Here is an 18,016-nt window from a genome sequence, read left to right as displayed (position 1 = left end):
TAACACTTAAATAACATTTCCAGTGTTCTTTTTTTTCTTTTTTAATTATATTTCTAAAGATAGCTAAGGGAACAATTTCAAATAGTTCCTCTGTGCTTTTAGATGTAAGTTGTTTCAATCTCCATGTATTGGTGAGAATTAAGAGACTCTCAGTTTGCCATGTCCTGTCATGTTAGCTTATTTTGTAGGGAAATCAAATCTGGCACCTTTCAATTAACTTCTTTACCACTCTAATCTAAAAACAGATGGAATACATTCTGGAGCAAGAAGGCATGATTACTATCTGTGGATTGCCTTGACTTCCTCAACTGTATCTTCTGTCATTTCAAAATTTGCTAAAAGACCTCTTATAAAAGCAGGAAAGCACAGACGGAAGGAAGGTGGTGCTGTTGAAAGATAATTTACCTCTAGTAGTGAGCTTGGCAACTCTTCAAGGGATCACAATGGTATATCTCATCTGGACCTAGAGGTCCCGAAGGAGGAGATAAGTGGAAATGTTTTGTGGGCTGGAGCTTAGTCATTCTCCTCGGTGACTCGAGGTGCAAGCTATTTTGGAGGAAGATAAAGAGGAAGGGAGACAAGAAGTGGGAAAGAAAAAAGTCTCTCTGCCTTCATACATGCTTCTTTCACTAGGTTTATACTACTTTTTTTTTCTTTGAAAAATTTTTTCTTTGAATTTCTTTTTTTTCTTTGAATGATTTTTTTTAAATTACATGGTAATGTGGTCATGACATATGTTAGGTAACAAAAAGAAAAATAATGATTCCAATTTTGTTAAGTATATGTATAGAAAAAAGGAAAGTAAGCAAATCGATCAGTTATCTCTGAGTGATAATATAATGAATAATCTTTATCAGCTTCGTACTGTATTCTTTATATTTTATTCTCTAAAATTTTCCATTAAGCATGAATAAGCTTTTGTATCAGAGTTTTAAAATACATTTAAAAGGAAATGGCAATTTATTCAGCTACAGCTTTTCTATAACATAGTATATAGAAAGTTCATATAATATCATATATATTCCATATATAATACATTTGGAATAACTTTTCTGTAAGGATGCATCTTTTTAAGTGACTTTATTAGTCTCCATTTTGCATTTTTAAATATATAACTCTGCAGGGCTTCACATTTTCCCCTTTACTTTTGCTAGCTGTCAGTCATCACCTCTACCTTGAAACTAGTCTATGACCAGTAGGATTTGTAGATAATTATCATTAACTGGTTGAGTGGATTCAGCAGTGTGCCTGTTGTAATTAAGTGTTTGGATATGCAAATAGATAAAGAATAGATAAAAGAGAAGGTACTGATTGGGATGTTAAATTCACAATATGATGGTTGATAGTGACAGGTAATAGCATGATGTCCTTTTGAAGATACTATATTAATTATTTCTTGAATACCTTTCCAACTAAGTTACTGTTATTTGAAATTCCACTTAATGCCAACGCTGGCCTCTCAACATTTCATCCCAATCTCATTGTTTTTGAAAGGCTCAGGGTCATATTTGACACTTCTGTCATTACTGCCTTTAACTGACCATTTCCTTTTTTCTTTCCTACAACAGATTGCAGATTGAACTTAACCAAGAAGTTCATAGGCTAATCAAGGCTGGCTTGACCTACGAAAGAAGAAGAGAGTTCTGCCTGCCCACTTGGGCTTGTGTTGACACGGCTGATAACTTGCCATCACCTGTTGCCAGTGTGGAAAAATTCTCCCTGTTGAATTTTTTGCACATGGAGGACAGCAGCAAAGAGGGCAACACAGGCTGATAAGAACAGAGACAGCAGGGAGATTATTTTACCATATGCCCTCAGGACGTTCCCTCTAGCTGGAGTTCTGGACTTCAACAGAACGCCATCCAGTCATTTTGATTTTGCTATCTGTTTATTTTTTTTTTCTTTTTCTTTTTCCCACCACATTGTATTTTATTTCTGTACTTCAGAAATGGGCCTACAGACCACAAAGTGGCCCAGCCATGGGGCTTTTTTCCTGAAGTCTTGGCTTATCATTTCCCTGGGGCTCTACTCACAGGTGTCCAAACTCCTGGCTTGCCCTAGTGTGTGCCGCTGCGACAGGAACTTTGTCTACTGTAATGAGCGAAGCTTGACCTCAGTGCCTCTTGGGATCCCGGAGGGCGTAACCGTGCTCTACCTCCACAACAACCAAATTAATAATGCTGGATTTCCTGCAGAACTGCACAATGTACAGTCGGTGCACACGGTCTACCTGTATGGCAACCAACTGGACGAATTCCCCATGAACCTTCCCAAGAATGTCAGAGTTCTCCATTTGCAGGAAAACAATATTCAGACCATTTCACGGGCTGCTCTTGCCCAGCTCTTGAAGCTTGAAGAGCTGCACCTGGATGACAATTCCATATCCACAGTGGGGGTGGAAGACGGGGCCTTCCGGGAGGCTATTAGCCTCAAATTGTTGTTTTTATCTAAGAATCACCTGAGCAGTGTGCCTGTTGGGCTTCCTGTGGACTTGCAAGAGCTAAGAGTGGATGAAAATCGAATTGCTGTCATATCCGACATGGCCTTCCAGAATCTCACGAGCTTGGAGCGTCTTATTGTGGATGGGAACCTCCTGACCAACAAGGGTATCGCCGAGGGCACCTTCAGCCATCTCACCAAGCTCAAGGAATTTTCAATCGTACGTAATTCGCTGTCCCACCCTCCTCCCGATCTCCCAGGTACGCATCTGATCAGGCTCTATTTGCAGGACAACCAGATAAACCACATTCCTTTGACAGCCTTCTCAAATCTGCGTAAGCTGGAACGGCTGGATATATCCAACAACCAACTGCGGATGCTGACTCAAGGAGTTTTTGATAATCTCTCCAACCTGAAGCAGCTGACAGCTCGGAATAACCCTTGGTTTTGTGACTGCAGTATTAAGTGGGTCACGGAATGGCTCAAATATATCCCTTCATCTCTCAACGTGCGGGGTTTCATGTGCCAAGGTCCTGAACAAGTCCGGGGGATGGCGGTCAGGGAATTAAATATGAATCTTTTGTCCTGTCCCACCACGACCCCCGGCCTGCCTCTCTTCACCCCAGCCCCAAGTACAGCTTCTCCGACCACTCAGCCTCCCACCCTCTCTATTCCAAACCCTAGCAGAAGCTACACGCCTCCGACTCCTGCCACATCGAAACTTCCCGCGATTCCTGACTGGGATGGCAGAGAAAGAGTGACCCCACCTATTTCTGAACGGATCCAGCTCTCTATCCATTTTGTGAATGATACTTCCATTCAAGTCAGCTGGCTGTCTCTCTTCACCGTGATGGCATACAAACTCACATGGGTGAAAATGGGCCACAGTTTAGTAGGGGGCATTGTTCAGGAGCGCATAGTCAGCGGTGAGAAGCAACACCTGAGCCTGGTTAACCTAGAGCCCCGATCCACCTATCGGATTTGTTTAGTGCCACTGGATGCTTTTAACTACCGCGCTGTAGAAGACACCATTTGTTCAGAGGCCACCACCCATGCCTCCTATCTGAACAACGGCAGCAACACAGCGTCCAGCCATGAGCAGACGACGTCCCACAGCATGGGCTCCCCCTTTCTGCTGGCGGGCTTGATCGGGGGAGCGGTGATATTTGTGCTGGTGGTCTTGCTCAGCGTCTTTTGCTGGCACATGCACAAAAAGGGGCGCTACACCTCCCAGAAGTGGAAATACAACCGTGGCCGGCGGAAAGATGATTATTGCGAGGCAGGCACCAAGAAGGACAACTCCATCCTGGAGATGACAGAAACCAGTTTTCAGATCGTCTCCTTAAATAACGATCAACTCCTTAAAGGAGATTTCAGACTGCAGCCCATTTACACCCCAAATGGGGGCATTAATTACACAGACTGCCATATCCCCAACAACATGCGATACTGCAACAGCAGCGTGCCAGACCTGGAGCACTGCCATACGTGACAGCCAGAGGCCCAGCGTTATCAAGGCGGACAATTAGACTCTTGAGAACACACTCGTGTGTGCACATAAAGACACGCAGATTACATTTGATAAATGTTACACAGATGCATTTGTGCATTTGAATACTCTGTAATTTATACGGTGTACTATATAATGGGATTTAAAAAAAGTGCTATCTTTTCTATTTCAAGTTAATTACAAACAGTTTTGTAACTCTTTGCTTTTTAAATCTTAAAAAAAATAGTTGCTGAAGTACTGTACAGGGTTGTACAATGAGAACCCAATGCCAAGGCAAAAAGAACGAGTGATTCTTCCTTAGGATACACATCAACCACTTTGCTGTTGAAGCTGTCAGAATAAATTCCTGGTGGTCAGATGAAAGGGCAGATTAAATGGACTCATCAGGGTAAGAGGAATAATATGGGTAAAACAAGAAATGGCCCAGATAGTTTCACACTATTCCTATACCTCCAGGTCCGGAAGACAGGTAAAAAATTATATAATGTAAGAATGGAGGTAGTTACCCTAATTTGACCCTGTGTGGGAAATGCTGAAAGCACCAAGAGGAAGCCAGTTCCCATGAGATAAGTTAACCCGGCCTGACAGAATCAAGAAAATTGAGATTTGAAAGGACCTGAAAATGCAGGGGTTGGCTTTCTGACTGGGAACTTAAAAATCACTCTTCATGCTTCCCTGGTCCTATGTGATAACAGAGTTAGAGACTTGAGTCTGATTTCAGTCATCTTCAGGGACCGGTCTGATGTTGTAGCAAGAAGACTCCCTTTAAAAGTGTTACTGTTCAAATCATATGTCAGGTTGAATCACATTCAACAGAGATATATTCTAGAATACTTTTTTAGAAGAGGCTAATAAAATAAAGGGAAGAATTATATTGAATGGAATTATTTTTGATAATGAGAATTATTTGGGTAGATTCACGGAGGCTATGTCAACATGATATTTAGACCAACAGGTGATCAAAGTTTGGAAAATACAACGACTTATTTAAAAACTACCCTTTCTGCTATTTAGACAAAAACAACTGATCAGTGGTTCTGTTATGTCAGCTGGCTTTGTTAGTATCATGTTGAAATAGCTTGAAGTAATATCTTTTATCCCCTTGCAAATTCTTGTCTTCCAATCATCTCCCATATATTTTCATAATTAGTTGTTTATGATACCTTTGTTTTTCTCCCTCTGCTCAGTATTTCAAGGAAAAATTATGGATGCCAGTCTTGGCTGCACAAAATATCCATTATGTACTTATACATTTTAAAATGCATACTAATTTTCACTGCTGATAATTCTGTAAGGACACATCAAAGCTGGCCAAAATAACGAATTTTTTTAAAAAGCAATATCTGGTTTCCACCTTGGACTGACTTTGATCCTGTTCCACTTTTGAAATCTTATTTGTTCCTTTTCCATCGTGGATGTTCCTCTACTTTGACAGTTGTGGAGGGCTAATCAATCTTATGTTAGCAGGACAACCCATGAAAAACAAGTCAGAGAGTGAAGGCTTGTTCCCCTAATCCTGGCAGAGCAGGGCATAGAAAAGAGAGGATGTCCATGCTTAATTCTAGATACTTTTGAGGCAACATCTTCAGAAAACACGTAATTTAATCTTTGCCATCCTTAGATAGAGAAGGGCTATGGATCACATACATTAACAAAAACTACTCCCTTGGAGAAAATATCTTTTGAAAATCAAATTAAAACATTTCACTCTGTGCTGCATATTTCTTTTACCACTGGCCATTATTATAGGGACCCATGAAGTAAATGTCACAATCATCTTACTAGCTCTCTCTCTCTCAGCAAAAGAAAACTGTGATGTGTCTTCTTTGTAAAAGTTTAAAATGCTATGCAACTTTTTCTTTATAGTAAGAGCTTTATTTTCTTTAATAATATAGTCGAACTTATATGTTTTAATCTCCCTTGTCCCTCAGAATAAGCAGAAAATATAACTGCAGCTGTATGTCGTAGACACGAGAATTGAAACTGTGCAGTCAGTAGAGCTGAACTTAGCTATGAATTAATTTAAATTAATTCTAAAGTGACTCTGGTTTCCATTTTAGTCTATTAGCTAGAGGGTTTTGGCTATTGCTTTTTTTAAAGTTAGGTCCACACAGTGAAGGGAAAAGAGTCTGTGAAGGTGATGAGTGTAGCAGGAAGACATCTAAAATCAAGACAATGACATGGGGGCTTTGTGTACTTAGCTGGATAATTCCCTTCCACTGTCCTCTTCCCCTTGGCCGTGTAGATAAAATTGTGCATTCAAATGATGGTACTTTGACTTTTGAGGGTTTTTATTTCTGTTATTCACAAAATAATCATTCTCATTTATGTATATTGTATGTTTAACCCCCAGTGGGATTTCTGGCTGCTGAAACCGCTTTGGGCCAGGAAGAACAAGGATGAAGAGGTTCCTGTCATTTCTTATGGGGTTCACAGAATTATTTGGGGCTTAAATGGTACAATGGAGACAGTCATGTGCAATGCTTAAGATGGTCTGACAGGGTCCCTTTTGCTGGAGGTGTTCCTGAAGAGATTGAACCTAGTAACAGGCTTTATTTTCATCCGTGTACAACATGGCAAAGACTGCTAAGGTTAAAATACGTCTCGCATTTGTTACAGCCTCACCTGCACCAGGATAGAAAGCACATGATGGAATCTGTGATGTCTAATGTGTCTTATGAAAATTGCCAAACAACTGTCCCTGGGGATTCTGCTTTGACTGGCATTTTTAGTCATGGGAATGTATTTTTGCTGATATACCTGCTCTATGTTTGGGCCTCTCTTGCTGTCATTATGATGTATTTTGAGATGATTAGTCAAGAGTCAAGGTTGAGAGTACAGGCCAAGACCATGGAAAAAAAGCCATGCTCACTGGCCAGTAAAGAGCTTGATGCTGCCTGGCCAAATGAGGTGATTCAGATAGAATCTGATCCCATTCAAAGCTTGGTAACTGTCACTGTACAGAAGACATTGAAAAGGAAGAGGCATAGTCATGATCAAAAGGATATATTGACCGTTATCTATAGCCAGGGTAGTTGTTAATACCTGCTTGTTTGGGGAGATATGTTTGATTATAGAGAGACTCTGGGCTACTGTCAAACACCGTCAGATGCATTAGCAGCCTACTGCATGGGACAATCGCAGGCAGATACGAGGAATGTATCCCCTGCCTATTTTCCTTTAACAAATGGAAAGCATTCTCCCCTGTGAGAAATAATGCAATTTCTAATTATCTGGATGTTCATTGAAAATATATTAGACATTCTCCCTGAGGTTAAAAACAGTATAATGTGACCAGTCTGGTAAAAAGTATTAATGAAGTAGCTAATATTACAGCTTCATTTTCTACTAGCACCTATCATAATGGTCTTAGTCATTTCACACAAATCAGAACTTCCTTCCCCACTGGGGAGGACAACATCTTCATGCTGTGATCGAAGCATCCATTCAGAACACGAGGCAATATTGTAGTCCATAGGGAATGGATGCTTCACTTGATCACCGGACCTCGGCTGCAGAGGCCATCGCAGCTTTTGAAAAGTGAAGTGGTTAATTTCCATTGGCATCTTTGCTTATAGCATTTTTCTCTAACCTGTAACAAGGAGACATTACATTTTACTTTAGAACATGAGAATAGCAGTTTTGCTCACGACTTACCATTCCAGCTGCATGGGAAAGCAAAGCAGAAAACAGTGCCCCAAACGGAAAAAAAATACTCACACAGAACAAAACAGTTCTTGGTCTTGTTCTTGGTCTTGTCAAACCTTGCCTGATGCTCTTTCTAAAGTCAAAATACGAATGCTAAGAAGGCATAACCTACATCCTTCTCTGATTTCTTCAGCAGGGTCAAAAGACAAGTTACTAGCAATGGGGAATGCTTGTCACTGGAGAAAGAGTTTTGTATATGTCTGATACCGTTGTTATAACAAAACAAATTTTTTTATTATAGTTTTTTGTTTTCTACCTGCACACCCACCAGAAGAGCACAAAGCAAGGCCATTGCAACAGGCATTTTAAAATTAATATCAAACATGCACATGCTTGTACACACACACACACACACACACACACACACACACACGGGGGCATTTGTAAAGGTGTCCCTGGAATGTAAGATTTATAACCGTTTAAGGCAAGGTGAAGGCATTGCCAAGTGTGTGTCCCTCATAGGACTAGTATATATTCACTGAAAGTTAACCTGATGATTTGTTATTGTTTGAACCATATGCTGCTTTGCTTCTGGTTTCTGTTTAGTGTGTTCTTTCTGATAAGGGGCTGGAAGATTCTGCATCACACATCCTCTGAGACCTACCATGTCACACACTTTGTTAATGACAAACTTCACTCTACACTATACAGTACCTTGTTGATATATTCAGTAAAGTCTTATTTTAAAAGAAAACCACATTGTGTTTATCTGAGTAAGTTCATTGGGATACAGTCAATACTTGTGCCGTTAATGTAGAAAAAATGACACGGGAGGGCACGAATAAAAGAGGTAATAGGATTTTCGTATTCTCCTATCATGAACATGACTTGCATTTCTAAAGGCCATTTGATCCTTTTTGTGTGAGGAGTTTATATGAAATCCTCATGTTCTTTTAAATTTCCCAACTAAATTGTGTGTTCCTATGAATACCTTTTAGGTATGCACACATACACAGAGCATCTTATTTTATACTGGTGAAATCTATGTTGTTTAGGATATAGATAATGTCATTGTATTTATCCTATCAGAATACTCTTTTCCCCTATTTCAAAATAGATGCTATTGGCTTTATTTTTTATTTTTTACATTTTTTTAAACATGGTCTCACCATGTTGCCCAGACTGGTCTCAAACGCCTGGATGCAAGCAGTCATCCCGCCTCGATCGCCCAAAGTGCTGGGATTACAGGCATAGGACACCATGCCCAGCCACACTATTGGTTTTTAGATGTCAGATTTCTTTGAGAATTCTCATAGTACTTTTCTGCTTCAGAATTTATAGCACATCCGTCCGTCCTTTCAATAGGCACTCAAGGAAATGTATCTATTCATTTGCTCAACTTCAATTCTGATTAGTCTCATGATTTTTCAGAACCCCTTTTGCTAACTCCTCTTGGCCATTTCATTAATAATGTATTTGACAGAGATTGAATCAGGAAACAAATTTATGACATTTCAGTTAACTAGTATTACCTGTTTGTAGAATCTCTGTTGGAACATTGAAAGACAGTGCTAACAAGTAATTCATATTACGTTTGGGGATTTTATGTAAAGTAACATCCATGCTATTCTTGGGTACTTTTGCCAGGAGTTACAGACCTCATTCTATGCAGACTAAACCATTAGTCAAAAAATACCATTCATTCAAAATAATTCATTAATGTCCTCCTACTCTGTTCCAAACACTAGGCTGAGTTCAGAGGCCTCACAAAATAATGAAATGCGTTCTTAGCCAAATCAGGCAAATCTTCTCCCTCACTATGTCCCTGAAGAAATCTCTTCATCCGATATATTTACTATTCATCTACTTTCTACAGCACTATGTTAGGGTCTTCTGGGGATTCAGAGAAAAATGTTTGTGAGCCATCAAGAGACTCGCAGATCAGGTAATAAACACTTTTTCTAATGCATTCCAGTGTCTCAGAGACTGTGTAATCACTTTATACTACTTCATTAAATTGACAGGACATCTAAGGTGACAAAAGAGATGTTTCTACCTGTTGGTAAGGTTGATGCAACTGTCATGTATTAGATGTTCTTGGTTTTTAATAGATGCAGCAATGAGAGAGTACATTGTTAAAGTCAGAACTTAATTTGAATTAAATTTTCAAGTTTCCACCAAGTATTTGAAAACTTAGAAATTGTATTTGGTAATTACACATGCAGCCGTTTAAATTTTTATTAAGCACCACAGTGGAAATCAATCTGAAGGAGTAATAATGGCACCTGACAATTACTAACAACCTTTGTTTATGTAAGACTTTGTGCAAACTGTGTGATAACGTATGTTTGCATTTTGTCTTTAAAATAACCCTGTAAGGTGCATTATTTTGATTTTCAGATTTTAAAACTTAGCTTCAAGAGAAATTAAGTGATTAGTCTATAGCTACAAATCCTGTAAATGGCAGAGTCAGGAATTACCCCTGAGCATGACTCCATGGACTCTTGATTGTTTTCCTGCCTCTTAATAAATTGACCATCCTTGAGACTGACTAGCCTTCAGATTTTTCATGATGGAGCTATCGTAACTTCTCAGTGGATGCATATATTATCATTTATGGCAAATCAAGGGAACATTTTAGAAGCCTCAAAATTCCTGTCTTTTAAAGCCCTTGGTCATCCATTCCTATTTTTTTATAAAAATTCTGTTTGTGATTATTTGATGGCCACACATTTATCTGATTTGAAAGTTTCAGATGGAATCAAGATATGTCTGTACCCATAGGGTGAGCTGAAAGAGCTACTAAAAGGTCTTGAGTTGGGTTATTTTTAGTAATGCATTTGTTTCATACTTGAGATGTTGCTCTAAGTATTTTGTAGATTCTGCTGAAAAAGCACATATGTCACAATCTATTAGGGCATTAGTAAACTGGCTTCTGAATTTGTGATATTATTTTTTTCCATAACATAGATGAAAATGTGTGCTTTAGGGGATATTATATAAGCTTTATTTTCATTGGCTCTACTGAAAGTTAAGAATACAAAAGTTTTTAATGATAATACCCCAAACTATATGTCATTTTAGCACACACATACCAACGGGTGATCATATCTGTGTATTTTATTTTTTTTTTGGTATGAAGTCTAAACTAGACGAAAACCTCAATATATCCTTAGGAGAACTCTTATTACTTCAGTGACATAATAAACCTCAGTATTGGGTCACTCTTTTCCTAATATAAAACTATGCTGGCTCAGAAAGTCTTCTAAACTCCCTAGATGGGATAGGATGGGCCTTTGTTGGTTTAGTTTTGATTTCATTCAGCAAATATTTACTGAGGCCTGGTAAGTTCTGGTGCAGAATAAGAATGTTTTCCAGGACAGCCAAATTTTGCTCATCAAAAATTTTTCTTGGAAGCTGCTGGTTTTTAATAGTCGGCCTGGGCTCTTTCTGCCTCTTTGCTTTCTTTGAACAGAATATGGCCAGGCTGGTCTCGAACTCCTGACCTCAGGTGATCCACCCACCTAGGCCTCCCAAAGTGCTGGGATTACAGGCATGAACCACACTGCTGCATTTAAATAATCAGCCTAGGATTCTGCTAGTTCCAGCACTAGAATGGTGTCTCAAATGTGTTTTCTTCTCTCGGTTCTCTGACTCTTACTTGGTTAAGACCCTTCCTTTAGTCTTTTTCTAATTTAGCCTTTCCAACACATTGAAGGACAAAGGGTAATCATAATCTATAAGGAATGCCTGAGTATGATACTGTAGTGCTTGCAAAACATGCATTTTTATTGCTTGCAAGATAGAATTCAAACTCTTTCTGTGACATATGTATCCTACTACGTGTTGCTCCCTTACATTCCTTACCAATATTGCCTCCTCCTTCATTACGTGCTCTAGATTATATATATATAATTATATATAGATTATATATGAGATATATCTTATATATAGATTATATATGATATATATGAGATATATATATGATATATATATATGAAATGAGCAAACAAAATGCTTTCCGTTTATCTTCCTGGGATCTCAAGCTCCTTCAAACCACTGTATATGTGCTCAAGGTCTTTCATCCTATGACATTCCCCTTTGCCTGATGACATATTTGTCCTTTAAGATGCAAGTCAAAGGCCTCTCTTCCAAAGCTGCTGGAATCACACCTGCCAATTATCTGAACCCTTTGTGCAGTTAATATAACTTTAAAATGCTTTTATTTTTAGCACCTATATATGGTAATTTTTTGTGAGTCTGCTTCATGCCTATACAATGGGGCCCCTGGAAACAGAAAACATATTCTGTAAATTGTTGTACCCCGTCCAGTGTTGAGAGCCATGCCCAGGCCCTGGTAGGTGCCCAGCTGCAGGGGAAGAGCCACTCTGTCAGTCGCTTATGGCCAGATGGCTCTTTTTTTACTAGCCTCAGAAAGAGCTGTGGAGTTCTGACTTGTGCAAAATTAGCCTTGCTGAAACACCACAGTATGCATTTTACAAGAAAAAACAAACATATATATTTTCATTAAAATCTCTTGATTACTCATTAACATTTTTAAAAGAAATTTTGTTTTTATGATTATTTGGTGGCCATGCATCTGATTTGTAAGTTTAGATGGAATCAGTATGTCTACATTCACAGGGTATGCTGAGAGAACAATTAAAATGACCTGAAGAACATCTTTTTTTTTTTTTTTTTGAGTTGGAGTCTCGCTCTGTCACCAGGTTGGAGTGCAGTGGCACAAGCTCCGCTCACTGCAACCTCCGCCTCCTGGGTTCAAGCAATTCTCCTGCCTCAGCCTCCTGCGTAGCTGGGACTACAGGCGTGCACCACCATGCCTGGCTAAGTTTTTGTATTTTTAGTAGAGACGGGTTTTGCCACGTTGGTCAGGCTGGTCTCAAACTCCTGACCTCAGGTGATCCTAGGCCTCCCAAAGTGCTGGGATTACAGGCATGAGCCACTGCACCTGGCCAAGAACATCCTTTTGATATATTACAGACAAACTCAAAACTGAACCAGCTTGCAGAAAAGCATACAAAGAGGTATCTTTAAAAATCACCTTAAGGCCAGGCGTGGTGGCTCAGGCCTGTAATCCCAGCACTTTGGGAGGCTGAGGTGGGCAGATCTTGAGGTCAAGAAATCAAGACCATCCTGGCCAACATGGTGAAACCCTGTCTCTACTAAAAATATAAAAAATTAGCCGGGCTTGGTGGTGCGGGCGCCTGTAGTCCCAGCTACTCAGGAGGCTGAGGCAGGAGAATCGCTTGAATCCAGGAGGCGGAGGTTGCAGTGAGCCGAGATCATGCCATTGCACTCCAGCCTGGTGACAGAGTGAGACTCAAAAAAAATCACCTTGCAACAAAATATTGCCATCATGAAAAGTCCACAAAACACAAGTAGACACAAAGTTAAACATGTTGACGGTCTGCTAGTCAAAATGAATTCTTTGCATGTGAAAAGCAGAGATTTTTTTTTTCATTTTCATCAGCAAAATCAAAAAAGACAGTCATTATTCACTATGTCATATTCCATATAAAAATAGAGCATATTTCATTTAAAGGTTCACGTTGTGTTATCTTGGTTATTGCCATGAGAATAGTCTTTCCTAGAAATGATATGCTTGTAAAGAAGGGAGTGGAGAGTGGTAGTTATTAAGAAATCAGTTTGAAATCAAGCTGACTTACTTTGGAATCCTGCTTCAACCACTGATCTGCCAACTGGCCTTGACAATAACTTGCACTTTATGGTTATCAGTGTACTTTTCCTAAAATGGGGACAATGATGTCTAACACATATGGTGGTTTTCAGAATTAAAGGCATGTATAGTAGTTGACAGAGTATCTGGTACTGAGTATACATTGAATAAATGACATGAAGCACCATGTATTTTTCATGCAGATGTAATTCACAAGCACATGGTGACAAATTGCCACCTTTATATGATGAAAATCAAATTTCTTGTGTATTGGGGTAAGAATTACATGTAGAGATGATCTATTTAAAGGTAATTAGCATACAGAATTCCCCATAACACTCAATAATTTGCACAGCCATTATCAAGACGAGTCTGTCAGAAAGGTTTTCATTATTCTCTATTCTTTCTGGGGGAAAAAGTTGGGAAGATGAGGTGCCATGGGATAACGCACAACCATGGCAGGCCTTTTTTCTCATGGTGAGTGGGATCATTGAGCAACATTGTTGAACAGAAAGAGAACAGACTTCTTTATAATGTAGCACGCATTCTATCTGGTTGGTAGAGTACACGTAGCTGTGGTTATTGCTGAAAATCAATTCAGAATATGTGGGTGTCAAAAAAGCCTCAGGAATGAGCATTCAGAAGGCATTGGAAATCAAAATGCTAAAAACAAAATCAAGATAAGCTGAGCACAGTGGCTCATGCCTATAATCGCAGCACTTTGGGAGGCCAAGGTGGGAGGATTGCTTGAGGTCAGGATTTCCAGACCAGCCTGGGCAATGCAGTGAGACCCTATCTCTAAAAAAAAAAAAAAAAAAAAAAAAAAAAAAAAAAAAAAAAAAAAAAAAAATTAGCCAGGTATGGTGGCATGTGCCTATAGTTCCAGCTACTTGGGAGGCTGAAGCAGGAGGGTCACTTGAGCCCAGGAGATCAGGATTACATTGAGCTCTGATTGTGCCACTGCACTCCAGCTTAGGCAACTGAGCAAGACCCTGTCTCAAAAAAAAAGTAAGAAATTTCTGATATTCTGTTTCAGAAATCTATAATTTCTAGTAAGACACAGTTTTATTTGATTCTAGTACACCACCTATTATGGCATCTAAATCCACACTTGGTTTGCTGATAGTGGGGATGGTAGCAGTCAAATGGAAGAACATTTTAACGTCTCTGCAATGCAGATGCAATAGTCTACCACCTGTCATGCAGTTACTTTTTGCAATCCATATCATTATTAAGTTTGTAACCTGGTTGTTATTAACAGGCATGCATCCTCTTCAGCAGGGTCATGCTGTTTTCTTTCTGTACACTTTGTGGTAGTTAATAGTCTCAAAGCAATTCACTCACTATGGCCTGTATTAGCATTATTTTGCTTTCTATTTATGTCTTTCCTTGCTTAATAAATGCAGAAGTTCAGATATTTGATGATGGGGGAAATATACTTTTTCAGTCCTTGACTGCATGATTTAATTGGTTTCCGGACAGTTATTTAGCAAGTATCTATGGGTACTGGCATTCCTGTGGTCTACTGCCAATCTTTATTCTGTTTGGACTAGTGTCTGTTTTGATTGGTAGGCCTCAGTTATCCTATTGCTAAGTATTTTACATAACTGCCCTCATTAGCTGGAATACAGCATGCTTTACTAGTGTATCTGAAATAAGGAGGAAGCACAGGAAGTGAGTTGTTTTGTAATGGAGGCCAATTATATCTAACAGCAACAGTGTCTATAAGACTGTAGCCTATTGGATGGGAAGCTATATTATGAAAACAGGATGAATCTTTTAAATTCTGAGTCCAACGCTGTCTACATCTAAATTCAAATCCTGGCTCATACTAACTTTGGTCCTTGGGCATGTTTATGCTTCAATTTTCTCATCTGTACATGGGTTAATAACAATACTCACCAACAGTAACCATACTGCACGGTGCCTGACACATATAAAATGCTCAATCAATGTCAGCTACTTTCTGAAAATATATGGAATTAGTGTGCAAAAAGTTGGGCTATATAACTCAAATCTCCTTTATATCTTGGATAAGACCATTTCTCTCTCTGGCTTGTTTCTTATAGTCAAAAGCACAGGAATTTAGTTGATCTCCCAAGTTATTTTGGACCTTAAATTCTGTTTTATGCTTGTTCATTTTCTATGTAGTTTAGATTTGGTTCATTGGACTGATTTGTGTTCTGTGTGCTTTTAAAATTCAGGAAGATGTGAATAGGATAGATAGAGCAAACATATAAACACTCAGTTTCATTGACTTAAGTATAAAGACTAACATGTTTCTCATTAGTTATGATAACCTTAAACTTGATATGTTTGGGAAGCAACACGCATAACCACTAAAATCAGGAGGTACAGAATCACAAAGAACTGTGACTTTGTATCTGTGTGATATTATTTAATGTCCCTAAGCCTCAGTTTCCTCATATACGAAATGAGGTACTAATACTTTTAAGGATTTGATGAGATAATTTATATCATCTTCACTTCAGTGGTTGGCATATATTCAAACCCATTATGGCTGAAAAAATACAAATGAATAGAAAGAGAAGCAAGTGAAAACAAAATTCATTAGTTCAATCACTTCTCCCTCAAAACAAGGAAACGCAATCTATATTACTAAATAGACTGTTAATAAAACACTTTAAGTAAAAATTATCAAAGATAGTGTCCTACAATAAAAATTGTATAAAAAATTGTTTCTTAAAATAGTAAATATTTTATGTTTTCAAGCCTTTATATAACAGCTATTAAACCCTAATATTTGCCAGAAAAAGAATTATGAGAATAGCTAGAAAATATTAAATAATAAATGTGGTTTATTTTTAATGGAATAGAACAGATTTTAACCCTGATCCCTGCCACTTTTATCTGAATCTTGAACAAATGTACAATTATGGTTTAAAAAAAAGAAAGATGACAACTTTTTGGAATAATTAGGAAATTCTTCTTTCCCGGACCTTCAATACTTTTATAAAACCACTACGTAGCAGGTAACAATGAAATGTTCATTTCAAAATGTTTAGTCTTTAAAGCGGTTACCTAAGAATATCTGCCAGTGAACACTAGCTTTATTTCATCACATCATACACCTGAATATAATCAACATTGCTTTATCAAAGATGTTTATATAATGTTTATATAATACACATTTCCAATAATTGATAATAGTCTAATGATTGATATTTTAAATTAATGGCTTGTAATTGTGTAATTGGAAAGTGGTCCTTGGGACTCAGATTAAGGTATCATTATCTATTATTTCATAAGCTGTTATTTATGCTTCTCATTAATTAGTTCTTTGTTATGAAATCTTTAATAGTTCATTAATTCTGTAAAGGGAATTTAATAAAATGCAACCAGATTAGTAAAATAATTATTTTTTTAAAGTTAGTTTTAAATATTATGCTACCTCTATAAAGGACCAAAATAGTATTTTTAAAAGAATTTATCAAAGTAACTATAATAGAAGTATTTAATGGTATTTGTATTGCAAACATTGAAATTCTAGCTGGCAGTTTAAAGAACATCACTAACATTGCCTAAATGTAGGAAAATCAAAGGCGAAGTCACCTGCAGAAAAAAAACCCACATTCTTATTAATCTTAACTAATTTTCTATAGTGACAGAAATTCAAACTTCGAGACATGTTTGAAACATTTTATTTCAGTAAATATAGCTGTCACTATTGAAAGAATTACTCTAAAGGAAATCTGTTTTAAAAAGCCAGTATAAACTGAAAAGTAGGCAACAAACCGTCTTCAGGAAAAGAAAAAGAAAGGCAAAAAAAATGTTTTTACGAAATTACGAACATTCTGGGCCAGGTGCGGTGGCTCATGCCTGTAATCCCAGCACTTTTGGAGGCTGAGGTGGGTGAATTATTTGAGGTCAGGAGTTTGAGACTAGCTTGGCCAACATGGTGAAAGCCTGCCTTTACTAAAAATACAAAAAATTAGCAGGGCATGGTGGCAGGCGCCTGTAATCCCAGCTACTCGGGAGGCTGAGGCAGCAGAATTGCTTGAACCTGGGAGGCGGAGGTTGCAGTGAGCTGAGATCGCGCCACTGCATTCCAGCCTGGGCGACAGAGCAAGACTCCGTCTTAAAAAGAAAAAAAAAAAGGAGACTAACATTCTAATAGGCAAAACCAAACAAAAACCAAAAAACAAAAAAAACACATTTTACAAAACAATAATCAAAGTGGGCAAGTAAATAGTGGTGTGACATACATTTTTAGGGAAAAATAAGCAACATGTTTTGTGGAGATAAATGTAAACAGATTTTACACATACAAATCATTTCTGGCATGGGTACAAATTTAACTAATCAAGGGTAATTTATGAACTATACAAAATTTTCATCTAGACCAAGAAGTTATTAAAAGCATTAACAAGTAGGTGAAAATATTATCCCTCTAAGTATTAGAAAGTTAAACTGCAGTAATTGAAAGTCATTTATGAATCACCATGGCATAGACGTGGTAGGAAAAGCATTAGCTTTGGCATTCAAATATTGACTCATTCACTTACCAGCTGTGTTCTCCAGTCAAATAACTTCACCTCTTTAATGTTTGGTTTCATATTTTTTAAAATGTATAACAAAAACACCTACCATAGTGTTGGCATGAGGACTCATTTAAAGTTACTAGCACAGTGTCTAGTATATACAGTTGCCTTGTTACGTTAACTCCATTCAATATTCTTTCTTTCCACAATTGTCTGTCA

General features: G+C 38.1%; 1 protein-coding gene across 4 annotated transcripts in view; it reads left to right on the top strand.

Annotated features, from left to right (window-relative positions):
- FLRT2 (fibronectin leucine rich transmembrane protein 2) overlaps positions 1–9,125 on the top strand; it is a 99,313-nt gene extending 90,188 nt beyond the window's left edge. For all 4 annotated transcript variants that reach the window (XM_004091857.3, XM_012498219.2, XM_030802442.1 and 1 more), the window contains one exon: positions 1,569–9,125. In XM_004091857.3, coding sequence (XP_004091905.1) covers positions 1,949–3,931 — 1,983 coding nt within the window. In that variant the 5' untranslated portion in view covers positions 1,569–1,948 and the 3' untranslated portion in view covers positions 3,932–9,125. The remainder of the gene's footprint in view (positions 1–1,568) is intronic.
- The last annotated feature ends 8,891 nt before the right edge of the window (positions 9,126–18,016 follow it).

The sequence above is a fragment of the Nomascus leucogenys genome, chromosome 22a (genome assembly GCF_006542625.1).
Source record: "Nomascus leucogenys isolate Asia chromosome 22a, Asia_NLE_v1, whole genome shotgun sequence".
Taxonomy (NCBI): Eukaryota; Metazoa; Chordata; class Mammalia; order Primates; family Hylobatidae; genus Nomascus; species Nomascus leucogenys.
The sequence above is the reverse complement of the archived record's forward strand: the minus strand, read 5'-3'. Positions and strand labels throughout refer to the sequence as shown.